This window comes from Aspergillus lucknowensis, assembly GCF_044049455.1.
Source record: "Aspergillus lucknowensis strain CBS 449.75 chromosome Unknown BJX67scaffold_6, whole genome shotgun sequence".
Lineage (NCBI taxonomy): Eukaryota > Fungi > Ascomycota > Eurotiomycetes > Eurotiales > Aspergillaceae > Aspergillus > Aspergillus lucknowensis.
Window position 1 is genome coordinate 342,188 of NW_027263550.1, and position 22,911 is coordinate 365,098.

Consider the following 22,911-nt stretch of genomic DNA (forward strand, 5'->3'; position numbering starts at 1 on the left):
TAATGGGCAACCCATCGAAGCAGCGCATCTTGAGATGGGTCTTCCTGATGATAGCGTATCTGCTAGGAGTGCGTGATTTGAGCCCATATGTCTGGTCTCCTCTAGGCTTTTTTCAAATTGATACTCCTCGGCCAAGTATAATCGATTTCAACTCCTCGCCCTCCTTGTTATATTTCCTCACCTTGCGTCAACACTTTGCGGTTCGAAACATATTCTGACTGCATCCGATACAGAACTATCATTTGCATTGCCCGGCATTGTCGGGATTCTTTTCAACGTTGTTATCTTTACACTCGAAGACTTGCCTTTGACGCCAGAATGAATCCGTCTTACCGAGCCTTTTATCTCGGACTCGCTACGTATGTGATGTTATATACACCTTTATTCACTCTTTCCGCTCGTGCGGATATCGCAGCCAATGGTAGGACTTTGATGAATGAACGAGGATAATATCCCCGCTAATATGTATTTAGTGGCCCCGGAGAAGATTCACGGTTCTGGTGACGACCTCGATTTGATCTCGCTTCTCAACTCAGGAATGGAGAAGAATGATAGGCTATTCACAGAAGCGATCGAACTACTCGAGTCTATCAGGTCATCACCGTCTTGCAACCAAATCGCTGCCTCGAAGCTTATCACTTCATGCCAGTTTATAGGACGGAAGCCGGACACTTCAACTGACCCTGACACATATAATGCCCTAGAACATACTCGGTCGCTGTACGCTGCCAGACTGGCTTTATGTGAACTTAGCGGAGCGGGGACTCCTATACCCCCTCCGTGCTATTCACTGAATGCTTCTTCTTCACCTAGAAAAGGATTTTTCGGTTTTTTGACAAGACATAACGCTGCAGTTAGTGACCCTGAAGCCGTAAAACGGGACGTTCTTGAGCCCTGCCTCAAGTCCTTGGAGTCACGTCCTCAGTGGTGGACGTCATATAGCAACGGCAGACAGAATGCCGTTGTTATCTGTCAAGCGTCAAGAACTGAGATTGAGAAGGGAGAGATCCTGGAGCTCTACAATAATATAGCTCAAAGCTCTACCAAGCTAAATAATGGTCTTCAGGAGGCGTTGCGACGAGCGACCGAGGAATCTTCTAGATACAGGGCTTTCGCGCAATCAACCGAGCTTTGGAAAAACGAGATAATGCGCGAGATGGAGGATTCAACGTCCGCTGTCAGAATTTACTTTGAAAAGATGTCCCTGGGCCTCGAGACTCAGTTTGGCTCTTTATTCCAGATGATCACCTCGGCACTTGAAAACGTCCATGTGGGGGTAACCGATATTAAAAAGGTCAGCATTTGCTTACTTGCTCTGAAGTTCGTGGACCTGATATTGATTAGGGCGTCCAAAAATCGTCGACAGAGACCAGCTATCTGCGGCAGTCCCTGCAAGCCCTTCATAATGAATCTCTCTTGAGAAGCGAGGAGATCGCCTTGACACAGAAGCAAAATGCATTGGTGAACAACGAGCTGTCATTGTCGCTCCAGTCACACTTGCAATCAATCGCTCAGAAAGATATTGTTCAGCTCGTTGAGAAAGTGAAGGCATTCGACACTGCTCTTGTAAACTCTCGTTCCGCAGAGGCATTCGGCAATCTCTAACTCCAGTACTAGGATTGGCTCTACGGTAAAGGGGCGCAGATATTGCAGCAAGAAGATAACATATCTCAGGTCTAGACGTCTTTTTGGCTCCTGCACCATATAGTTGATGCTAACAGAATTAGCGCCTTCAAACTTTCGAATCGTCACTCCAGAATAGCTCGATCCTCGTCGAAAACCTACGTAAAATCCAACAACAGCAGTATGAAACAGCAACAGCCCAATCGCAATTACAAGAGGTACTGCAAACAAATATGCGAATATCAAAGGCGCTCCTTGAACAGACTGCTTCCACCGCTGCCGATCTGGAAACAATGATCGATGAGGCAAGTAAAAAGTACCGAGGAATTCCTGGTTTCGGTGGGCTTTTTGGGGGTTACTCGACATGGGCACTGGGCGGGTTGCTCTTCTGCATCGGTCTTCACAGCCCCAAGACCGCAGTGGCACTTTTATTACTGTTTGTAAGAGAGTTTGCCCTATTCTGATCTACACAGTAACCTGCTAACATTGTGGCTTCTTTGTGATGCAGATACTTTCTAGATGACTCGGTTCAAGCGAACACTCTTACCTTTACAGCTCATCCTGCATAGGATACCTCTGACGGCTCTCGATGTCGCTTTCTGTCTTTGCTTGTTCTCCCACGGCGAGAGTTGCTTGCTGCTGCCTTAGCTTACAACCCCATATTACCATCATGTATTCACCGTCCCTTTTTTTTTTTTTTTTTTTTTTCATCCACAAAATTTATTTTTCCAACTATTCTCAAAAGAAGCCAGCCTTCCGTATCTGTCTTGCTTCCCCATCTGCGCCTCGTGAGACAGCCCGTCCACACTGTAGAGGGTTATCGGGAACTGGCAGACGTGCCTGGGTTGAAGTAATCGCTCTCTGGAAGAGCATTAGAGATTGCAGAGTATTCTCTCGGGCGCCATCGCAGGAACTCGGATATTTCCGAGTCAGAACCCAAGATTCCAAACTCCGTCTTGCCGATTCTCATTCCCCATCGAGGCCGTGGACTTGCCCTAACTCAGGATCAGCAATCACATTCAGCTCACACAGCTGAGCAGGACCCAAGCTTCCTGCCAACTGCCGACCCCAGATTCCAGACCGGCAGCTGCAGGACACGATTTCTCCGCGTTCATCGACAGACCACCAATTCGCGGAGAACCGGTGATGATCCCACAAATGCCCCACCAAAATCTCACGTTTCCTCCGCTCAAAGTCGTCAGCAAGTGCAGATCTCCCCTCTGGACCGAGTATCCCACACCGTCGTTGCTTCAGTTCTTTCTCAACCTGGACATTCCCTCTCACGTTCCCACTCACAATTTCTTCAACTCGACCCACAACAATTGGAGTACCCCATGTCCGTCCGGTATAACTTCGGATAAATACTGTTTTGATGAGCATCATATCTGGATTTGGTTGAGAGACACCCGAAGTCTGCTAACCCTTGGACCACGGCTATGACGGTCAGAGACGAGATGTACCGCCGAGGAAGAATATAAAATGGCTCAGATCATTCCCCTCCCGGGGGCTGCCTCCTTGGCTAGTCCATTTTCTCGATTTCTTGGGCAAATATCTTCCACCTTTCCTGGATGGCTTCTCTTCGCCTCCTATTCCCCGCAGTAACCCTGGGTTTCGCGTCCCTTGCGCAAAGTGACCAATTCCAAATTCGATGTGCAAGTTTTGCGGACGAGATTGACATTCCTCATGCCACGGTAAATTTTGCTAGCTATATACCTGGAGGCACAAATCTCTCGCTCGTGGACAATGACCCGAGCTGTGGAGCGGCGTACCAGTCGGTCTCGTCAGATATTTGTCGGATTGCATTGGCTGTTGCCACATCGAATAGCAGCCAGATCACGCTCGAGGCATGGTTCCCGCGAGATTATACTGGTCGCTTCTTGAGTACCGGAAACGGAGGACTCTCTGGCTGTATGTCGTTCGCCGTCGACGAGTTCGGTCGTGCTGACCTCTCTAGGTATCCAGTATTATGATCTTGACTATGCCGCGGGCTTTGGTTTTGCAACTGTCGGCGCGAATAACGGGCACAATGGGACGTCTGGGTTGCCGTTTTATAAGCAGCCTGAAGTCCTCGAGGACTTTGCATATCGGTCTGTTCATACCGGAGTTGTTGTCGGTAAACAGCTCACGAAGATGTTTTATGAAGAGGGGTTCGACAAATCCTACTACTTGGGTTGCTCAACGGGAGGACGTCAAGGGTTCAAGGAGGTCCAACAATTCCCTCATGACTTCGATGGCGTCGTGGCGGGTGCCCCAGCATTCAACTTTGCGAATTTGCTCTCCTGGAGTGCCCACTTCTACCCCATCACTGGTCCTCCGGGCTCTGAAACATACCTGTCGACCGAACTTTGGGATGTGGTTCATAAAGAAATCTTGCGGCAATGCGACGGCCTAGACGGAGCGGAGGATGGAATCATTGAAGACACGGATCAGTGCCATCCGGATGTTGCAACTCTCCTTTGCCAATCCGAGGCGTCAGGGGACTCCTGCCTCACTTCTGCGCAGGTCGATACAGTGCATGGAATCCTGTCACCGCTGCTGAGCACGAACGGAACGCGTCTCTACCCTCGGATGCAGCCCGGCTCTGAAGTGTACGCCGCGTCCGCCATGTACAACGGCGTACCCTTCGCTTATAGTCGGGACTGGTACCGATATGTGGTCTATAACGATCCTACATGGGACGCCACAAAATGGACCGTGAAGGATGCAGAGGCGGCCTTAAGACAGAACCCATACAACATCCAGACCTGGGACGCCGATCTGACGCCTTTCCGTCGCGCGGGCGGCAAAGTTCTCACCTACCACGGACTCCAAGATCAATTGATCAGTTCGGACAACTCCAAATTGTACTACCACCGTGTCCTGGAAACGATGGACCTGCAGCCCAGCGAGCTAGACGACTTCTATCGGTTCTTCCCTATTAGCGGAATGGCACATTGCTCTGGGGGCGATGGCGCGTATGGTATTGGGAATGGGGCGGAGTCGGAGTCCGGGGCTGACCCGGAGGACAACGTCCTCATGGCCATGGTCCGGTGGGTGGAAGAAGGTATCCCTCCCGAGACAGTTCGTGGCGCCAAGTTTGCCGATGGGGCTGGTTCGCCTGTTGAGTACTATCGGAAGCACTGCCGGTACCCCCGCAGGAATATGTATAAGGGCACGGGCAACTATACTGATGAGAATGCTTGGGAGTGCGTTTGATGTTCTGCTGGCGCATGTATATCTACAGTATAAAAATAGCCGAATATTGGCAAAATGCATGAGCTCGCAAGGCGCGGACAATCATCGTAAGCCGCCGTGTTCGTCTGCGTGTTGCAGAGTAGGAGACCTCCAAGGCGTCGAGGGATTGTCCCTCTTGGTTATCCCAGTCCTGAACTTCCCCTGAATGGGAATTCATTGACGAGGGAGTTGCGAGCCCATCCTCGATGGATTCTGAAGACTCGGAATACCGGCTGATTGGTTGGCTCGTAAAGAACATGCGTTGGAAGGAAGGGGTGAAGCTGCAGTGACGAGCTCCTGGCGCGGCGCCTTAAATCCTGTCATCCCGCGTGGCAAACTTAGGGGACGGGTTGGGGGCATGCGATAAGTGTTGGCACGCCACGGCTTCACCTCCAGTTGCTGCAATTGGCGTTTTATAGTGCCTCCACTCGATAGTCCATCACCATCCGAGCCCCTGCATTCACAGTATTCAATGGGCCATGCTGATCGGGGTTGACCGATGTGCTGTCAGTGACCATGAGCCATAAGGACAGGGGCCAGGCACCTTCAAAATACAGCTATCTTAATAACAAGAGCGGTCTTGTGGAAGACGGCCTACCTCATCATGGCTGCGTCTATCCTGGTAACCGGGGGGACGACGGGCCTGGGATACGAGTGCACCCTCGTGATCGCGCGACAGTTCCCCAACTACCCCGTTGTCATTGCCGCGCGATCAGACGCCAATGATTTGCCAGGTCCATAAATAGTGAACTTGGGCAGAAGAATGTCGAATATATGCAGCTGGACCTCGCTGATCTGTCAAATATCCGAGCCTTTGTCGAGAAATTGAAGACACAGAAAAAGTACCCGCCTATCCAATACCTCTTCCTCAACGCTGGCATTCAGTACAACGGCAAGATACAGTACAGCAAAGATGGCTTCGAAAAGACTTTCGCCGTTAGCAACATTGGCCATCCGCTGCTGTTCTCGCTACTCACCCCTCATCTTACAAACTCCGCCCGGATCGTCATCACAGGAAGCGGCACACACGATCCGGAACAGAAGTGGCCGGTACCTCCTCCCGAATACACAAGTCCCGAAGAGCTAGCCCACCCACCGCCGGCGGCGCTCGAAGCACATGGTCGCCAGAGATATGCCACGAGCAGGCTCGTTCTCCTTATGTGGATGTACGCGCTAGAACGCCGTCTCAAGCAGTTACGGGACACACTGCAGACGAATTGGACTGTCGTCCAAGTTGACCCTGGGATGGTGCCGGGGACGAAGGCAGCGCGAGATGGGAAATGGGTGGAGAGGCTTTTGCTTGAACGAATTATTCCCCACGCTCTTCCGCTGGCAAGGCTTATGTTCGGACAGCCACGTATTCACTCTCCTCAGGTATCGGGAGCGGCGATCGCATGGCTGGCATATAGTCCGGATGTTACGGGCGTCAGCGGTAAATACTTCGAGAACAAGAAAGAGGCCAGATCGAGCGCCGAGAGTCATGACGAGGCTAAGCAAGAGGATGTGTGGGAATGGACGGTGAAATCTATTGCAGCGAGTCGGAGGAGGTTGAGCAGTTTTCCTTGAAGAGTCTACCGAAGGTTGAGGAGTGATTGCTGAGGTCGTGTTGCTAGGTTGCTTCTTGTGTTGTGATTAAGGGAGCATACAGGATATCCCGGTGTCTCTCCTTGGGTTTTCTTCTTCCACTATTAGTATAGTGTTGTGCCCGGTTGCTTAATGAATGATAACTCTCCTTACCTTCGGTCGTGTTCACAGCTGCTCCCTCGTCTCAGATATATTCGGCCCATCGCAGACAATATGTTGTCGTCGCAGCAAACGTCGTTCTCATGTTAGTGGTAGATGATCAGGCTGGTCCAAGAGAGATGAGATGCACAGTGGGTCCAACTGGATCCAAATCCAAATAAAATGTAGCATTGGCCTGGAATAGGGTCTAAACAGCAGTCTTCAAGGGCGACCAGTGCCTGAGCAAGAAGTGGGATGCAAAGCTTCGCAAGCAGGGCGCAGTGGCCATCCTGCGGTTTCCCCTACAATATTTTAAATTGCTTCTCCAGAAGGCGGTGCCGAGAGAACAAAAGCCGAGGAAAAGCAGTGGCCAACGTTCCGCAGACTTGGAATCCTGTGAGCTCCTGTTCGGTGATTCACTCAGGGCCATCAAGAAAACAAGCACCAAGCCATCCCAGAACTTGTAAACTTGTGTGCCTGAGGCCCCAATTTTCGATTATAAGGCTCAACCGAGCCGGAAACACATTTGTAGTTCAAGACCAAAAGGAAGCCATGTTAGATGTATCAGATTGCAAGGAATGACTTTCTTCAACATTTGATTTCACTGGTTCGTACTTGCCGCCGGCATGAGATCCCATCCACCCCTCGAGCTCCCACAGACCGCTTTCATTGGTCCCGCCGCCTGCGTCGCAAACGCGCGCGCAGAGTTAAAGCAGGTAACCGCGCCCAGGAATATTTACACCCAACGGATGTTCGCCACGACTGAATCGCAGGGCGAAGACACGGAAGAGAGACTAAAATAAAAATCTAGCAAAATGGCCGACATCCCCGGCCTGGACGAATTTGCCCAGACCCGCGGCGCCGACGATCTATTTGACGATGAGATCATCCCCGTCGCGGCGGAGGAGCCACAACAACCATTACAACCAACCCCGCCAGAGCCTCAGGTTGTTGAGGAGCCTGTGACTACAGCAGATGGCCGCGAATCAACTCCCGCTCGGACCGAGACGCCGACGCGACCCCGTGGAGGTGAACGACGGGGGAGAGGGCGAGGGAGAGGGCGCAGTGGAAGGGGGGCACAAAATTCGGGACAGAAACGCTCCGATGGGCCAAAATCTAAGACGGATGATGGTGCTGCGGAACCTGAGGCTCAGGACGGGGAGGATAAGTCGTCGGAGACTCCTGGTGAGAAGACGGAGCAGACAAGTAGTGAGGATGCCACCGCCCCGGCTGAGGCCCCGCGTGTCCCAGCCGTCCGTGGAGACAGGAGCGCAACTGGAGGAGTTAAGAAAGTATGCCCAAGGTTTCTGGTTCCAACAATGGAGTATGAACTAATAATCCTACTAGCCGAAACTTACAGAAGAGGAGCTGTCCCAGCGCATCGCCGCCGCTCGAGAAAATGCTGCCAAAAAAGCCGCTGCGCACGCCCGTGCGGAGGCGGATCAAGCGTCATTCATGGAGCGCGAGAAAATCGCGGAGAGGAAGCGACGGGAGGAACGGCAAAACCGCCGGGTTATGGATACTGAAAGAGAGCGGAATCGACTGCGAAAACTCGAAGCGCTGACGGGGAGAGAATGGGATGCAGATAAACCAGAGGACCAGTTCAGTTCGCGCGGTGGGAGAGGCCAATTTCGACGCGGTATGCATGGTGGTGTTTCTGGATACACCAGGCGAGGCTTCGAAGACTCACAAGCACGCGAAGAGACTCCTGACAGTAACGCTCCCCAACCGCATAGCTCCCGGGGTCGTGGACGTGGTGGAAGGGGTGGGCGTGGACGTGGCAACCATCGTGGTTCCCGGGATCAGCCATCTGACACAACCTCACAAGACAAGGCCACACCTGCGCCAGTGATCAACAACGAGGTCGATTTCCCTTCACTGCCTGGCGGGGACAAGAAAGATACGGCTGCGGGCGAATCTAATCCGACACCGCAAGATGACTCCAAGCCTCTGTCCCCAGTCTCTGGAGCGACGTGGGCGGATCAGGTCGAAGCTCACCGAGAATAGATTATGGACGGGTTTAGATTTCTACACGTTTGGACCCTTACGATTGATACGCAAAATGGCTCTCCTTGTTGATTCCCCGAAAACGCTATACAATGCTTTAATATCCCTACAATGAAAGTTATCTTTTGCCACGTCGAGTATTCAATACTCGATGAGTATCGAACATAGATTCCTAACTGCCCTCAGTTTGGCTCTCTGGAACCTAAATATATGACAAATAAGACAGATTCCCGCAATAAAATATCGGAAAACGGCATTTTTACATTCCAGTAACCTTGTTGGGGTTTGAAGTGTCCAGCGTTGATAAAACCCCATATCTGAAATGATGTCATCGTACAACGACATCATGTCTATAAATGGCAGTCACTCTCATCCAACACGTTTTCCATGTAAATCGAGGAATCATCACGGTTTAACTACTTGTGAGTATAGAACTAATGGCTACACACATTCTGTTGGCTGACAGGACTTTGTTCTCGACCAGCTAGTCAACCCCTTCAGCAAAGTATACAGCCTCACAACTCCACCAGCTTCTCTAGCAGAAGCGAATACCTCCAAAATGAGTGAACACCGAGCCATCAACCCGCCGACCACAACCCAAGGAGGATACCAGGGCCTCGGTCATGTTCCTGTAAGTTCAAGCTCACCGTAGCCACGCTTACAATCACGACCCGAACCCACTTACTGATGCGGGAGAGAACAGACCGACGCTCCCGCAGATACAATCTATGGCTTCCACTCACTCGAGCAGCAGAAGGGTGCCGCGGAAGACAAGTTCTTGAATCGTGCTGCTGCATCGGCGGGACAACCTCTCCAAGGTGGTAAGGAGGATAGTAGCTTTGTCAAAAGGAAGCCTGGTGGTGGGGAGACACTGCCCGGGTGGGAGAAGGCGAAGGAGGTAATAAAGGGGTAGGTTGTTGCACTTTTCAGGCAAGACGGATGTGATGGGTTGTTATGCTGACTAGCGTAGGTCGTCTGAGTAGATACGATGGGGGTGATATGTGATGTGTGATGGATGATAATGGGCGGTTAGGGCTTCGGATGAGCTATGAAAATATTTTTTGGAGTCGATATGGAAATATACATGTATAACTTGATATTAATGGCTCTGCTGAAAGTGTCACTCTACCTTGGAGCCCTTTCCACGGATCCGGTCACGCAGGGCGACTATCCTTCCGGCTAACCGGCCCTTCAGAGTCTGTGCCCGGAGAGCAGATGCTTCCTCAGCAGTGACGAAGCGGCGAACCAAAAGATTAAAAATGCTCCCAAAGGCGAGGGCAATCACTGTACTGGTGAGGATGATGACGTTGTATGGCATGCTGAAGTCCGGAGTCGGCAACGGGAGAAGAAGACTCGTTGTGCGAAGGTAGATCGGTCTTCCAGCCTGCGGTGAAGCAACTTTGATAACGGCGGGGGCAACGTTGAATCCTCGATTTGCATCAGGCGGATATTCGGTGTAACGTAAAATCGCCTTTTCAAAGTCGTAATTAAGCGTCACTCTGGAGGCTGGAGGTACGGATAGACCAAGTTCCAGCTGCGTGCCGCGTTCGCGGTCAATTCCTGGGCGGTAGAAAGTTTCCTTGATAATTTCCGAGGTTGGAGCTTGTCGGCGAATACCATCACGCCCTGTTATAGTCGCTTGCAAAGTGTGTATGTAGGGTCGTAGGAACCAAGGAAGGGACTCGAAGTAGATGAAGTCAACGGCCTTGTTGGGAGAGGGATTGTCGAAAATGATACGCATCCCTCCTCGCTCTTGTCCATGACCCACGATCGATCTCTCCGCATGTAGGACAGGTTCCTCTAATGGAACCTTGGTGTCAATATCTTGCTCTGGAACCGTCAAGTCGAAGGGGGTGGATGATGGTAGTGTGAAGCACCGTGTAAAATCCCCGGTAACCTTCGTTTCAACCGAATCCGGGATGGGATGCGCTTCACGTTCCTGGGGCACATGGAGGCAAACGGTTTCCTCGTTGGCACCCTGGCCGTCCACCAACGGGCAAGGGCCGCTGATACTGCGACCGAAGAGTTCTGTGATGCTCCAGCCTTTCTCGGCCTTCTGTTCTCGTGGATAGCAGGTGTCTCTTGCATGGTATGATTTCGAGGTGTCGCACACGAGCTTGTCGGGGGAAACTGGTCTGGGGATCGGGTTGTCTATAGAGTATTACAAAGCCGTTCTATGCCAAGCCAAATATGCAGGACTCACCTCTTTGACGTTTTGACCGGTCAATATCTAATACGATATCGACAGTCTGGTCGATCTGCATCAGACATTCCGATTCTGCGCAGACAGGTCGTACATCAATTGACATACTCTGCCACGAAGCATCGAAAAGTTTATGTCCATCGAGTAAACTGGCGACTCCGGCTTTCCCTTTGCAGGGTAGGAGCTTCAGGAAAGGCGTCAAATTTTCCGTACACACAACTTCTCCGGGGAGAGCTCCGTGCAGCAAATGTAAGTTCTCGGAAGGAAGGTGGTCGCCGGCTGGCTCGAACGAAGTAACAGGTCGAGTGGTTTTTGTTGAATCAATAAAGTTCAAGGAGGCGCAGAAGAGCCCCGACAGTGACTGCGTCAAGGTAATCCACTTGGAAAAAGCTCTATAGAAACGCAAGTTAGTCTCGAAACTCACACGATATAACCATATAAGACGTACGCCTCGTCATCCGCTGCATCAATCCAGGCCCACAATTCAACCCCTGTGCCACCTTCTTTTGCTCCATCCCATGGCCTGGAGCCCCAACTTTCGGAATCCCATCTCCCAGTGGTGAATCGGAGGTGTAACTCTTGGGTATTTGCGTGCTGTAGAATCTGGCCCAAGGCACGTGGGAAGTATTGAAAATGTTGCCTGTCGAATGACGCCCGAGTGGTATTGCTCTTGAAATTGAACGAGGCAAGAAGAGAAGATGGTGGAAGTGGCTGTAAGTGGAGGTTTTCGTGATAATTCGAAGCCAGGGAGCCAGCTGACAAGGAAAAAAAGACAAGAACGAGAAGGAAGAAGGTCGTCATAACGTCATTCTTACCATGGAAAGGCGTTCTGATACTAAGCTGCCTTTCTTTCAGGGCCGAGAAGCCATTCACAATGCCGAGTATGACACCGTAGATCAAGGTGGAGGGACGGGGGGCGAGGTGCGTGGTGGCGGCGGGTTAGTGTGCTGAAGTTGTAGTCGGTGTCAAGCAAGCATGTAAATTACAATCCCCAAGCTCGAATTGATCTTTTGAAATGCGAAGAGGGCTCAACCTTGAATGGCAGTGAACGGGAGGGTCTTCCCCAAGGCATAGGGGCCCACTAAGCGCAGCCGCGACTAGCGCCAAATCTTCTCATCTTCAACCACTCGCGGACCATCCCAATATCTCAGCTCTGCGCAGCACATATTCATTCGGTTCCGGAGCTTCTCCACGTATTTACGTTCTTGCAAAATGGCGGCCGAACAACGAAAGCTGCTTGAGCAGCTGATGGGAGGTAAGTTCACTGCATTTTACTCACACCGTAACCCTTTCCCAAGCTAACCAACTTCTTCTCTCCAGCCGACCAGCTTGTAGGAATTGGCGCCCCCTCACGCAACGCACAGCTCTCTATCACAGATCCGAAAGTCTGCCGCTCATACCTCGCCGGAACCTGCCCGCACGATCTCTTCACGAATACGAAACAGGATCTCGGGCCCTGCCCGAAGGTGCATAGTGAAGGATTGAAGACGGAGTATGATTCCGCGTCCGCCGCTGAAAAAGCTAAATGGGGTTTCGACTACGATTATATGCGCGATATGCAGAAATATATTGATGACTGTGACCGGAGGATTGAATCTGCTCAACGACGGTTGGAGAAGACACCTGATGAGATTCGACAGACAAATAATCTGGTTCGCCGTTCTTCCCAATCCGTAGAAATGAGGTAAACGTCTATTTTCTAACGATTCTTTAATCCGTCATAGCTTAAACAAATTTCCGACCTAACGAAAACTATCAACACCGGACTTCTCGAAGTATCCGTCCTCGGCGAAACGGGATCAGTCGCGCAAGCTTTGAACGAATTACACAAGATTCGCACCGCAAAGCACCAAAAGGAAACATGTGAGCGGGAGCTGAAAAATCTCCAAGATACATCCGGCCCCTCAGGACACCAAAAACTTCAAGTCTGCGATGTTTGCGGAGCTTACCTTAGCCGACTTGACAACGACCGCCGCTTGGCAGACCATTTCTTTGGGAAGATGCATATGGGCTATTCCGATATGCGTAAGGGGTATAAGAAGTTGAGTGAGGAGCTTAAGGGACGGCCCCCGCCTGTTCGTCACTACGACGAGGAAGAGGGTGGCGGATGGGGCGGACGATCTGGTGGCGGGAGGGGTCCTCGATATGGCGGCGGCGGCGGTGGTTTCAAGAAGCGGAGCGGCCGGTGGTGATGAATCTTGGATAGGTGTTATTTTTCCTCTTTCGGTTTCGCCTCGCCTTCGCGTCTACAATGGTACGGATTTGCATAGCGGAGGCGTTCTGTTTCTAGTGTGCCTAGGATATTAGGGATGAAAATACACGGACGTTGTGACACTTGAATGCTTTTGCTTCGTCTTATCAAAATTTCATGTATACCTGATAAGATATCAGTGATATTTCTCAAGCCTTGGTCATAGTAATATTGGCTAGTGTCAAACGCGCATTATAGAGAGATACATATGCGAGGAACCAGGACAGCAAATCAAGCAACTGCTGACGTAGAAATAAGAGGATTCATAACTAAGCCGCCGAGAATTAACTGCTGGCTAGGAATAATTTACCACCCCGTACCTCAACCAAAAAAAGCCCATTCTCACCCCCCGAACAGATGAGCGTTCGTATCATACCATGGAGACTAGAAACGCCTTGCCCGCATTGACCGAGTCCGAGGAGTAATTGGACAAGGTAACAGAAAAGAAAAACAGTATGGAAACAAAATAAATGGCAAATGGGGGGGAAAGCATCTGGTGGATATTAATCGAGTAAAGTATCGTACAACAAATTTCATGCCTTCACTGTGCGCTTTGCGGCTGAGTATGGCCGTTCGTCGTCGTAGCATGATACAGTTCATTCATCAGCAGTCCGTAATCGGAGGCTGCCTGAGGCTGCCGTACTAGGATATCCCGAACAACATTCAATTGGGTGATGTTGGCGTTCGGCGCCTGCTGCAGAAGTTGTTGGATAGCTGGTGTATTCGCTTGGGGTCCGAGAACCTGGACTGCCGCCGCGAGGCCGGTGACCGAGGCCGGATCTTGCGGAGCTTGAGTCTGGTAGGAGCTGTATTGGGCGACTTCAGGTGCGGGTTGTTGCCCTTGGGGCTGGCCTTGGCTGGCACCTGTAATTGCTGGCGTGGGTGTTTGAGGATATTGAGGCGTGATTTGTGAGCCCGGGGTGGCAAACTGAGCTTGCTGCGGAGTGGCTGAAGTAACAGTCAAAGGGCTAGCTGAGGCTGCAGGCTCCAAGCTCGAATGGTGAGATGGAGGCTGCACCGAAGGCGGATTTGAGTCTCCCGTTTTGACGGCGAAAACCACGAGAAGAATGCGCTCGGGTGTGGGATCTTCAAGTGCATTGTTCTCTAACAGCTCGATGAATTCCGGCTTCTTCTTTGAACCCGCTTCAATTGGAATGAGATAGGTATCCTTCACAGCCGAAAGAGGGTGTTTCCCAATCACGCCGTACCGTTTGCGTTCTTGGAAATAATTGAAGAGTTTGTCGAAGCCAGCCTTTTCTTTTGGGAGTTCCGGACTGCTTATGGAAATGACTGAGACATCCGTTGATGAACTGAACCTCAAACCGCAGAGGTAATTGCTGGCAAGCTGAATGTCAATCCTCCCATCAATCAACAAAGTAGATGGAACAAGTTGGCTCCAAGGTATCCTTCCGCTTAGGTCTGCGCCCCCGACATGTTTGGCAAACGATGAAAACTCGGAGACGGGGCTCATGACAACTTTGCCGTGCCATATAGCTCCCTCGTGGTGAAATTCCTTCGGAGAATACGGTGGAGACTCGGGCTCCTCGTCATCCTTCAGCAATTTATCGATTTCCGCATCCGCTTGCACCTTTCCCGTTGGTATTGGTTCACGGATGTGTGTCGCAACCTCGGGAAAGAATTGTTCGTGACCAGTGCTAGGCGAGTGGCCTCGAGGAGGAAAGTGCTCGTCATGGGTCGATCGTTCGGCTGGTGTCGGTTCCTTAGGCGTCTTCTCCTTGGTATCAGTCTCTGCTTGCTTTGCAGTCGGACTCGGGGGAGTCGGTGCGGAGGGACTTCCATCGGTCTCAGTGACGGCGCGGCGAGGAGCAGCGGAGAAGACAGGCTCGCTAGAGACATTATGCTGATCATCCTCGACTATCTCCTCCCCTTTATGGGTCCGCCTAATTCGTGGCCCTTGCTCTTGGACGATGATATGCTGTCTCTCAGCTTCCCTCCTAATCTCAGCATCCTTCTGCTGCAGTTCCTCACTTGCCATATCTTGAGAGCTCATTCTAGAAAGGGCCTCGGGGAGTAAACTACCTACGAGCAGACGATCGCGTAGAGAAGGGTTCTTCTTTACGTTGAATAAAATCGTCCGCAGTTGTAACTTATACGCTTCTGTAGGGTCTCCGGATCCTCCACATAGATTCTGATACATGGCATGCTCAACCGAGAGACCGAGCTGCTGACCAATATCCTCCCCAGATTTGCCCTGGGGTAACTTGAAAGATCCTTTCGCCAGCGCATCAGAAATTTGCTCTACGAAGACCTTCGACAGCGCACTGGCAGCGTTCCTCCGGGCAGGGATGGTGATGCCGTCTAGAGATTTTGCTCCCTCAGCTGCCGCGACTTGCGCAACAGACGGTTTCCTCGAAGCCTGCGGTTTTGGCTCATCTTTCACGGGTGCCGGCTTAGCGGTTTGAGAAGGTGAGACCTTTTGCTGTTTCGACTTTGGAGCCTTGATTTACGTTATCATCTTGTTCAAATCGCATGTTGGGAGAGGGGTATACGCACAGATTCGGGCGCCGATATTTCCTGATGTTCGCTAAACTTGCGTTTCTGAGAGCTCACTGATCGCTCGTCGGGAGGATGGCTGTTCTTTTCGGCAGTCGGAGTTACTGTCGTGCCTGCAGGGGTCTCTGAGGGAGTGGCGGATGGACGAGGAGCCGTGGTGCCGACAGGTGTGGTTGTCTCAGCCTTCACCTCACTTGGCCTACCTCTCCTTCCACCCTTCTTTTTCTTGCGCCGGGATTGTTTCAGCTCCTCCGCTTCCTTGCGTCGCTTCTCTGCAGCCTCTTCCCATGGCTTTTCGCCTCTACCAATCTTCTCAAGTAATACCTTGTGATTCTCGGGTTTGCATTGTTCGCAGAAGTACTGATCAGGCTCCTCCCCTTTCGCGAATGTCAGACCCATGCAGTCATTGTGTTGCCAAGCAGAACAGTTGTCGCAGCAGATCATGTCACGCTCAATATCTTCTTCCTCTTCGTATTCGCCGCATATGCAACGGATGATCTCTTCCTCCTCGCTAGGCGCAGGTGTTGGCTCTGCTGACGGCTTCGGGTTTTTCTCTTTCGAGTGCGCTTTCGCTTTCGACTTCTTCGCTGGGGTATCGGCGATCATATCGAGATTTTTGTGCTGTCCTTTGGTCGAGCGACCGGAACGACGCGGTTCATCTGAGATAGTGGTTAGCTCGGTACCCAGAGAGGACAGATGTTTGGGGTTCTCATCGCCCGAACAAACAGCCGATGTTTGTCGCAAGGACATTCGAGGCAATGTACTGAGCTTACCAGCCATGATGAGGGTATATCACAGTTTGTGGGTTTCAGATTTCTACGGCGCGATGTTGGAAGGAGGCCAACGGGTTTGGGTCTTGAGACACAGTTGCACGCGCCACCCAGATCTTGTTCTACGACACAGGGCAATAAAGCTCTTAGATCTGGCGATGTAGGGCACAACTATAGCACATACTCGATATCAGCACCTGTTATCGAAGGTACTGTGCTTCCTTAATGCTGGAACAAGCGATGCGTGAAGGGGATGGGGAAATGTGGCACGCGAGGAAGGACTTGCGTGGTTGGGGCAGTGGTCACATGGTAGTCATGTGATGCAGCACCTGGGCTTCTTACGTAATTACTGTGTTGCACCACCTTTGCGACAGGTTCCTGCTTGTGTGCCGTCCAAAGGTCTACATGTATCTCGATTGAATAGTCTTATTGCCGCCCTTTAAAAGACCGAGCTGCTTCATACCACCCTTCCTTCTGGAGTTGCAAAGTGCCCAGGAAGTCGATGGCATCCCCTGGACCTGTCATAGAGTGTCCTAAATCAACTCTACTGTCTCACTAGGATCGATGAGTATTGAGCCGCGAGTTGCCACACCAAGACTTCAGAGCTAACACCGGCCGGAATTTATCATAGCACGAGATGCGGCCGAAAAGCTTGCATAATAGACGGTCCTTGATATCTGGGACTAAAACGTAGAGCATTTACATGGTGGGAAAGAATAACAACTCTGGGAAGGAAAAAGAAACTATTTCTTTTCGGGTATCTCATCAACGGCCTTTTGGAACTCGGCCAGCTCCTCCTGAGGGACAGGGTAAGTGTATTCCTCCGAAGGATATGCACGGCTCTTCACCTCCGTTCGATATTGCTCGATGCCTTTAACTGCCTCGGTCCAGACATTGGCATACTGCTTGACGAACTTAGGTAGGAATCGACCAGGCGGGAAGTTCCCACTCATATCGATCTGGACGAGAACCTGCCCAGAGCAACCGTTCCCGGCACCGATACCAATGGTGGGAATGCTGAGCTTCTGCGTGATAATGCTCGCGATCTCTGGAGGCACCGCCTCGATGACCACCATAAACGCACCGGCTTCCTGGAAAGCAAACGCATCCTTTAACAACTTTAGCGCACCTGCCGTTGACTTTCCTTGTACCCTGAAGCCTCCAAGGGCATTCTGGCGTTGAGGTGTAAGACCGATATGCCCTACGACTGGTATGCCAGCAGTAGTGATACGCTTAATTGTTGGAGCCATTTCTTCTCCACCCTCAAGTTTGACCGCTTGTACCCGACCTTCTTTGATGATCCGGATGGCCGATTGAAGCGCTTGCTCTGGAGAAACTTCATAGGAACCCATGGGCAAATCTCCAACCTAGAAGAAGGATGAGGCGTTAGTACCGCACAGTTGCACCTGGGCCGTTTATCTTGCTGTACAAACCTTGAACGAGTTCTGGGCCGCCCTAGCCACACTTCGACAGTGAAGTAACATGTCCTCCAGCGTCACCTCGCTGGTATCATGCATACCTAAAGCTACCATCGCCAAACTATCGCCGACTAGGACCATTTCCATACCTGCAGCCTCAGCCACATATGCGCTGGGAAAGTCGTGTGCGGTCAGCATGGTGATGGGTTCACCCTTCTTATAGAGATTCTGTAGGGTATGCATGGTGATTTTCTTCCTCGGGCTAGCGGGAGTGGCTCCCAAGGGTGAGTGAGAGCTATTGCGAACGGCGCATTGGGTTGGGAGGCGCGCTGTGGTGTTATGGCTGCTCGCAAGCGGAGCAAGTACTTGGTGAGAGGAAGTTCGGATCCCCCAACCTGACAGGCGCTGTAGGATAAGCATTCGCCGAGCTGTAGCCCTTAAGGTTGCCATCTTGAATCGGTTTAGGATGTTGTCGAATGGTTGAAAGGATGTTGACGCAGGTAGTATCAACCGAGGAACTCTTCGGAATACCGACGTCACTATTCCCTGGAAGGATGTAACCGCGAGTTATATGTACAAGAGATCCACAACTCTATACACGGGTGGCAAAGCACAACAAAAACACTTGAAATTGAGTAGAGCGAGAGGAGGAATGACTCCATTTCGATGAGGAACGGGCGTATATATATCCCACCCGCGTGCTGGTTTATGCAGCGTATTCCAGAGCATCTGAGTGGGAAGCGCGTGGTGAAGCCGAGGCGGTGGGGGTTTTTCTCTCAGCGATTCTGCCGGATCTTGCGTACGATAAAAGGAACCATTGGCTATACCGCTCACCGACTCCATGGGGTTCCACCGGAGCTCCACTTATTCCGGTCCGAGCAGTTTCGGCCGAGGTTCTTCTTTCGCCCAGACCTTCTCCAAACCATGATCAAGAACAACCGTCTTTGATTTGCGGCAGCGTCCTCAAACAAGCCCATAATATATACACATGCATCTACCTCAGTTGGTTTCTTCTTTAGTGTCTCGGAAAATGTGAGACTTGAACTGATCCGGCACAATACCACCCGCAATATTGACAGTTTCTCCGAACACACGAATCGCAGCATCTTCCTTGTCCGTTAACGAGATGCCAAGCGCGCGCCAGTTCTCCTCGAGGTATTTTAGCCTCTTCGTTCCCGGGATTGGGAAAATATCGTCACCCTGCTTAAGGAGCCATGCGATGGCCAACTGAGATACACTACACCCCTTTTTCTCTGCTAGCTCCCTGAATTGACGAACAGCTTTGACGTTCTGCTCGCGATTGGCAGGCAGGAAACGGGGCATCACTTTGGCTCGCATGTCCAGCTCGTCCCCTACTTCATCCCCCTGGCTGAAGGTAGACGTAAGCAAGCCTCGTCCTAGTGGTGTAGCGGCGACCACTGCGATACCGAGCTCGCGGCAGGTTGCAAGAAGATCAGTACCAGCGGGACCCTCGATATCACGCGAGACGACTGAATAGTCCGTCTGGACAGCGGTCACCGGTGCGACCTTGCATGCTCGGCGAAGCGTAGCGGAAGAAACCGATGAGAGCCCAATGTACTTGATTTTGCCTTCACTGGAAAGGATTTTCATTAGTACACTGGTGTTGCGGCATTTTGCAACTCCTGATCTTACTCTTTCAATTCAACCAATGCTCGCATCGTTTCCTCGATTGGGATCTCGGGGTTGGCGCTATGCAGGTAATCTTGGGAGAGCTCAGTATGTGTCACACCCAAGAGATGGAGACAGCTTACACAAGTCTATGTAGTCGACGCCGAGTCGTTTGAGACTCTCCTCGCACGCCTCCTTGCAGTATGAGGCGGAACTGTTGACCTCAAATGTCTTGCTGCCTTTGACGAAGCCGAACTTGGTTGCAAGGAAGATCTGGTCGCGCTTTCCAGTCCGCTTGAACCACCTTCCCAAGACCTCCTCGTTATCTCCGTAGAGACTAGATGTTCGCAATTAGCTGGCGATGGTGAGAAAGCATACCCGTGCGCGGTAAAGTCTTACTCCGAGGTATCCCAGAAGGTTGCTCCCAGCTCCAGTGCACGATCGAGAATAGCAATTTGGTTCTCCTCGCTTGGAGTCGTCCCATATACCACATAGGACAGCTCCATCAGGCCGAAGCCAAGTGCTGGGACGCGTGGGCCGTCTTTTCCCAGGGGACGAAGGGGAACTTGGATTGACGACATATCGGCACGAGAGAACGAATGGGCTTGATTCGATGTATTTTGGGTCTCAACTGTGGACTTTGATGGTATCGACGAAAGAAGCTCGCCTTGTTCCTCTCTTTATAGCCATTTTCTTCAAGTGGAGATACAACCGGATTCGATAATTTTGTTCACGATATCAAAAGGACAGGACCTATGGTTCAAGGTGCCAGGAGTATAGAACTGGAGTCAGCGCTATTTTTTTTGGCCCACTGGTGGGATCCAATCAACGCCGCTAGTTTCCGACCACACCAACAACGATTCTCTCTTCTCGGAGGGCTTTCCTCAAGTCCACCCCGGGGCCATTCTACACCCTCTTCCTCTCCTGCCTGACTTCATGGGGCGAAAATATCGACGAGGTGTCTCCCCATGAATCGCGACTGCTTGTATCCGACGCCGCAAATCACCTCTCTTCATCTTGTACCGCCTGAGATGGGAAATGCCAAATTCGGCGCTCAAAAGTGCAGGTTAAAGCCCAATTGAATACCGGGAAAGCCGACGAGACGAACCAGGAGTCATCTGTTCAATCAAACAGAGTCTTTGTATCTCTGAATCATAGTTTTCAGTCATCCAACTCCGACTCTCGACTCAGTCTGGATACCATGACGCGAGCTGTAAATGCTCCTCGAAAGAATGGTCGTGGAGGAACGTCTCGCGTCAAATCCGGATGCCGGACCTGCAAGTGAGTGGTTATTCATATTCGTGAAGCTTGGTTGAGACCGACTGGCTCATACGGGCAACAAGGATCCGCAAAGTGAAATGTGACGAGCACTTTCCGGTTTGCCAACGATGCGTCTCCACTGGCCGTATCTGTGACGGTTATGGTGTCTGGGGAGGTGGTGGAAATGATTACGGCAGTCGCCAACCTCCTCGAGCTCCCTCTGATACTAGTACTATCATGGACTATCACCCACTCACACGCATATCAACGCTGGTTGCTAGCACGGACGAGAAAGCATCCTTTCAGTGGTTCAGGGTCCGAACGCTCACCAAGATACCGGGATCGTACATCTCTGACTTTTGGACCACGATCCTCTTACAGGCCGGCCATACTGACCAGGCGGCTTGGCATGCTATCCTAGCTCTCAGTTCTACTCACCAGAGGGGCTTCGTCCATACCAACCCCGGCCCGGAAAACATGCTGGAGCATTCCACTTCGCGCAATTTAATCAAGGCAGTCCACCACCTCCACTCTCACTTCTCCAGTCAGGACAAGCTCTCTTGTCGAGTGGTACTGATTGTCTGTCTTGTGTTTGTTGTGCTGGACCTCCTCCGCGGGCACTTTACGTCCGCGCAAGTCCACCTACGCAATGGACTGAACATATTGGCAAAAACGAATTATTCTTCCCAGGTCTCCAACAGTGACTCGCACGGTTCCCCACCGACGGTTTGTGAACCCATTGATGTCTCGATATACGAAGCATTCTTCCGGATCCACACCCAAGTAGAACTTCTTCAGCATCACCACAACCCACGCCCGTGTATTATCCCTCCTCTGCAACTCTCCGTGTATGAGCCGTGTTTCTCGGCATCCCAATTTTCCTCTTACACAGCCGCCTGGCGCGGCTTGGACTATCTGATAAACCAGATCTTCCTCCTCTCCGCACAAGCCCGCGAACATGCAGCAAACGCGGGCGCCGAGGCCACATCCTCTTACACCCTCCTTGCCCACCAGCAACGCATCAAGATAGGACTAGACAGCTGGCTAGCAACTTACACATCCTCCGTCGATACCCTACGGCTCGCAGTATCCGAAACCATAGCTGAAGCGAAAACCAAAGTCCACCACGTCGTCTGCAGCTACCACATCATGCTCACAATCATGGCAGAAACCGCGTTAACGCTCAACAACGAAACCATATTCGATTCATACACGGCCCGTTTCACAGAAATGATCAGTCGTCTCACGGCCGTCCGGAAATCAAGTTCTACCGAGCAACATCTTCCCAACTCCCAGCTTCCCCCCGATGATGATAAAATTTCTGTAACTGGAGAAGCGAAAAGGCGCCGGATAGGAGGGTGCGACATGGCCCACACTATCATCGACATAGGCTGGATGATCCCGCTCTTCTACGTCGCTATCAAATGCCGTGTGCGGAGCATTCGACACCAAGCAATCCGCCTTCTTGAGTCGACGAGCCACCGAGAGGGAATCTGGGATGCGACGATCACGGCTCGCATTGCGCGACGGGTTGTGGAGATCGAAGAGGGTGATTTCTATGATGATATCGGGTCGGAGACGGAGGCAGTTCACGACCCTGACAGGAATTTAGGCTCTGCCGCGCGAAATGACGGGGCGATGTTGTCGGAATCGTGCCGCATACGTCATCTCGAGGTGCGGATGGAAGGGGATCCGCTTGAGAAGGTTTTTTTGTTTGGTGGATGGGAAGGTATGTCGGGGAGTACGGTTTGTATTGGGGAGTATCGTGTTCTTGGACAGTGCTGGATATAGCGTGACGGTAGGGGCTACAAGACTAAACGGGGGATTTGAAGTGATCAGGAGTGATGTTAGATTTCTCAAACAACTAGGTATCTGGCCCTGGCAACAGCCAGGAACGAGCCGCCCAAGGGCCAGTCAAGTGAATCTCCACGCTCTAGAAAATAAAGTGCGTAAACTAGGCAGATAGATACTACACCTAGGAAAAATAGTCACTTGAGAAGGAGAAGAGCCCCAGGTTTATGAGACAGACGTAGGCCAGGACGAAAAGAATAAAGCGGTTAATAAAGAAACTCCTCTGAAAACACCACACCCACCCGCACCGATCCAAGTAGTCGGCCTTTTGATGCAACCCCGTGAAAACGTCCGCCCAGTAAACGAGAAAAAAAGAACAAAGAAACGAAATTAGAGTCGTCTAGATGACGACAATGCTGATGCAAGAATCGAGATTCGTAATGAGTTCGTGGGTGGGGGTTTGACGCAGTGCATCTCCTTGCCGCGTTGGGAGTGCCATATAACTTCCGA

The 22,911-nt window shown here is 51.4% G+C and overlaps 11 protein-coding genes across 11 annotated transcripts; 7 read left to right on the top strand and 4 right to left on the bottom strand.

The window, feature by feature from the left end:
- The first annotated feature begins 17 nt into the window (after positions 1–17).
- On the top strand, positions 18–2,331 carry BJX67DRAFT_345237 (putative nuclear membrane fusion protein Kar5). The gene is made up of 6 exons (XM_071028339.1): positions 18–421; positions 474–1,294; positions 1,345–1,566; positions 1,618–1,674; positions 1,728–2,063; positions 2,132–2,331. Exons 1-6 carry the CDS (start codon positions 319–321, stop codon positions 2,144–2,146), a joined length of 1,554 nt encoding a protein of 517 aa, XP_070889307.1. The 5' UTR covers positions 18–318; the 3' UTR covers positions 2,147–2,331.
- Positions 2,332–2,712: 381 nt separating this feature from the next.
- On the top strand, positions 2,713–4,829 carry faeB-2 (putative feruloyl esterase). The gene is made up of 3 exons (XM_071026648.1): positions 2,713–2,968; positions 3,071–3,531; positions 3,578–4,829. The coding sequence occupies exons 2-3, from the start codon at positions 3,192–3,194 to the stop codon at positions 4,816–4,818; spliced, it is 1,581 nt and encodes a 526-aa protein (XP_070889308.1). The 5' UTR covers positions 2,713–2,968; positions 3,071–3,191; the 3' UTR covers positions 4,819–4,829.
- Positions 4,830–5,440: 611 nt separating this feature from the next.
- Positions 5,441–6,402, top strand: BJX67DRAFT_378311 (short-chain dehydrogenase; the record flags this gene model as incomplete). The annotated part of the gene is made up of 2 exons (XM_071032319.1): positions 5,441–5,533; positions 5,596–6,402. 2 exons carry the CDS (start codon positions 5,441–5,443, stop codon positions 6,400–6,402), a joined length of 900 nt encoding a protein of 299 aa, XP_070889309.1.
- An 870-nt stretch (positions 6,403–7,272) lies between these two features.
- On the top strand, positions 7,273–8,819 carry BJX67DRAFT_345244 (uncharacterized protein). Its single transcript, XM_071028340.1, has 2 exons — positions 7,273–7,850; positions 7,906–8,819. The coding sequence occupies exons 1-2, from the start codon at positions 7,374–7,376 to the stop codon at positions 8,563–8,565; spliced, it is 1,137 nt and encodes a 378-aa protein (XP_070889310.1). The 5' UTR covers positions 7,273–7,373; the 3' UTR covers positions 8,566–8,819.
- A 150-nt stretch (positions 8,820–8,969) lies between these two features.
- BJX67DRAFT_280578 (uncharacterized protein) lies at positions 8,970–9,617 on the top strand. The gene is made up of 4 exons (XM_071026650.1): positions 8,970–8,987; positions 9,054–9,196; positions 9,269–9,474; positions 9,536–9,617. Exons 2-4 carry the CDS (start codon positions 9,125–9,127, stop codon positions 9,546–9,548), a joined length of 291 nt encoding a protein of 96 aa, XP_070889311.1. The 5' UTR covers positions 8,970–8,987; positions 9,054–9,124; the 3' UTR covers positions 9,549–9,617.
- Positions 9,530–11,837, bottom strand: gpi16 (GPI-anchor transamidase subunit GPI16). Its single transcript, XM_071026651.1, has 3 exons — positions 11,217–11,837; positions 10,769–11,160; positions 9,530–10,716 (listed from the first exon to the last, which is right to left on the bottom strand). The coding sequence occupies exons 1-3, from the start codon at positions 11,567–11,569 to the stop codon at positions 9,686–9,688; spliced, it is 1,776 nt and encodes a 591-aa protein (XP_070889312.1). The 5' UTR covers positions 11,570–11,837; the 3' UTR covers positions 9,530–9,685.
- A 21-nt stretch (positions 11,838–11,858) lies between these two features.
- On the top strand, positions 11,859–13,260 carry BJX67DRAFT_280554 (LUC7 domain-containing protein). The gene is made up of 3 exons (XM_071026649.1): positions 11,859–12,023; positions 12,089–12,420; positions 12,493–13,260. Exons 1-3 carry the CDS (start codon positions 11,981–11,983, stop codon positions 12,958–12,960), a joined length of 843 nt encoding a protein of 280 aa, XP_070889313.1. The 5' UTR covers positions 11,859–11,980; the 3' UTR covers positions 12,961–13,260.
- Positions 13,261–13,560: 300 nt separating this feature from the next.
- Positions 13,561–16,313, bottom strand: BJX67DRAFT_370288 (putative PHD finger domain protein; the record flags this gene model as incomplete). Its single annotated transcript, XM_071030895.1, has 3 exons — positions 13,561–15,477; positions 15,534–16,192; positions 16,298–16,313. The coding sequence occupies 3 exons, from the start codon at positions 16,311–16,313 to the stop codon at positions 13,561–13,563; spliced, it is 2,592 nt and encodes an 863-aa protein (XP_070889314.1).
- A 384-nt stretch (positions 16,314–16,697) lies between these two features.
- Positions 16,698–18,443, bottom strand: BJX67DRAFT_345255 (3-methyl-2-oxobutanoate hydroxymethyltransferase ECM31). Its single transcript, XM_071028341.1, has 2 exons — positions 17,737–18,443; positions 16,698–17,670 (listed from the first exon to the last, which is right to left on the bottom strand). The coding sequence occupies exons 1-2, from the start codon at positions 18,169–18,171 to the stop codon at positions 17,047–17,049; spliced, it is 1,059 nt and encodes a 352-aa protein (XP_070889315.1). The 5' UTR covers positions 18,172–18,443; the 3' UTR covers positions 16,698–17,046.
- Positions 18,444–18,720: 277 nt separating this feature from the next.
- Positions 18,721–19,931, bottom strand: BJX67DRAFT_370290 (putative aldo-keto reductase (AKR13); the record flags this gene model as incomplete). Its single annotated transcript, XM_071030896.1, has 4 exons — positions 18,721–19,315; positions 19,375–19,444; positions 19,494–19,687; positions 19,750–19,931. The coding sequence occupies 4 exons, from the start codon at positions 19,929–19,931 to the stop codon at positions 18,721–18,723; spliced, it is 1,041 nt and encodes a 346-aa protein (XP_070889316.1).
- A 282-nt stretch (positions 19,932–20,213) lies between these two features.
- Positions 20,214–22,534, top strand: BJX67DRAFT_280640 (uncharacterized protein). Its single transcript, XM_071026653.1, has 2 exons — positions 20,214–20,631; positions 20,694–22,534. The coding sequence occupies exons 1-2, from the start codon at positions 20,552–20,554 to the stop codon at positions 22,399–22,401; spliced, it is 1,788 nt and encodes a 595-aa protein (XP_070889317.1). The 5' UTR covers positions 20,214–20,551; the 3' UTR covers positions 22,402–22,534.
- Positions 22,535–22,911: the final 377 nt, after the last annotated feature.

Excerpts from the sequence above, each read along its gene's own strand:
- faeB-2 (XM_071026648.1), top strand. The coding sequence starts at position 3,192 with ATGGCTTCTCTTCGCCTCCTATTCCCCGCAGTAACCCTGGGTTTCGCG. Across the intron at positions 3,532-3,577 it reads AAACGGAGGACTCTCTGGCT|GTATCCAGTATTATGATCTT; the intron begins GTATGTCGTTCG and ends TGACCTCTCTAG.
- BJX67DRAFT_345237 (XM_071028339.1), top strand. The coding sequence starts at position 319 with ATGAATCCGTCTTACCGAGCCTTTTATCTCGGACTCGCTACGTATGTG. Across the intron at positions 1,295-1,344 it reads GGGTAACCGATATTAAAAAG|GGCGTCCAAAAATCGTCGAC; the intron begins GTCAGCATTTGC and ends GATATTGATTAG. Across the intron at positions 1,567-1,617 it reads AGGCATTCGACACTGCTCTT|GATTGGCTCTACGGTAAAGG; the intron begins GTAAACTCTCGT and ends CTCCAGTACTAG.
- gpi16 (XM_071026651.1), bottom strand. The coding sequence starts at position 11,569 with ATGACGACCTTCTTCCTTCTCGTTCTTGTCTTTTTTTCCTTGTCAGCT. Across the intron at positions 11,161-11,216 it reads GATGCAGCGGATGACGAGGC|AGCTTTTTCCAAGTGGATTA; the intron begins GTACGTCTTATA and ends GCGTTTCTATAG. Across the intron at positions 10,717-10,768 it reads CCGGTCAAAACGTCAAAGAG|ACAACCCGATCCCCAGACCA; the intron begins GTGAGTCCTGCA and ends AATACTCTATAG.
- BJX67DRAFT_280554 (XM_071026649.1), top strand. The coding sequence starts at position 11,981 with ATGGCGGCCGAACAACGAAAGCTGCTTGAGCAGCTGATGGGAG. Across the intron at positions 12,024-12,088 it reads GCTTGAGCAGCTGATGGGAG|CCGACCAGCTTGTAGGAATT; the intron begins GTAAGTTCACTG and ends TCTTCTCTCCAG. Across the intron at positions 12,421-12,492 it reads TTCGACAGACAAATAATCTG|CTTAAACAAATTTCCGACCT; the intron begins GTTCGCCGTTCT and ends AATCCGTCATAG.
- BJX67DRAFT_345244 (XM_071028340.1), top strand. The coding sequence starts at position 7,374 with ATGGCCGACATCCCCGGCCTGGACGAATTTGCCCAGACCCGCGGCGCC. Across the intron at positions 7,851-7,905 it reads CAACTGGAGGAGTTAAGAAA|CCGAAACTTACAGAAGAGGA; the intron begins GTATGCCCAAGG and ends TAATCCTACTAG.
- BJX67DRAFT_280640 (XM_071026653.1), top strand. The coding sequence starts at position 20,552 with ATGACGCGAGCTGTAAATGCTCCTCGAAAGAATGGTCGTGGAGGAACG. Across the intron at positions 20,632-20,693 it reads TCCGGATGCCGGACCTGCAA|GATCCGCAAAGTGAAATGTG; the intron begins GTGAGTGGTTAT and ends ACGGGCAACAAG.
- BJX67DRAFT_345255 (XM_071028341.1), bottom strand. The coding sequence starts at position 18,171 with ATGGCAACCTTAAGGGCTACAGCTCGGCGAATGCTTATCCTACAGCGC. Across the intron at positions 17,671-17,736 it reads CGGCCCAGAACTCGTTCAAG|GTTGGAGATTTGCCCATGGG; the intron begins GTTTGTACAGCA and ends TCCTTCTTCTAG.
- BJX67DRAFT_280578 (XM_071026650.1), top strand. The coding sequence starts at position 9,125 with ATGAGTGAACACCGAGCCATCAACCCGCCGACCACAACCCAAGGAGGA. Across the intron at positions 9,197-9,268 it reads AGGGCCTCGGTCATGTTCCT|ACCGACGCTCCCGCAGATAC; the intron begins GTAAGTTCAAGC and ends GGGAGAGAACAG.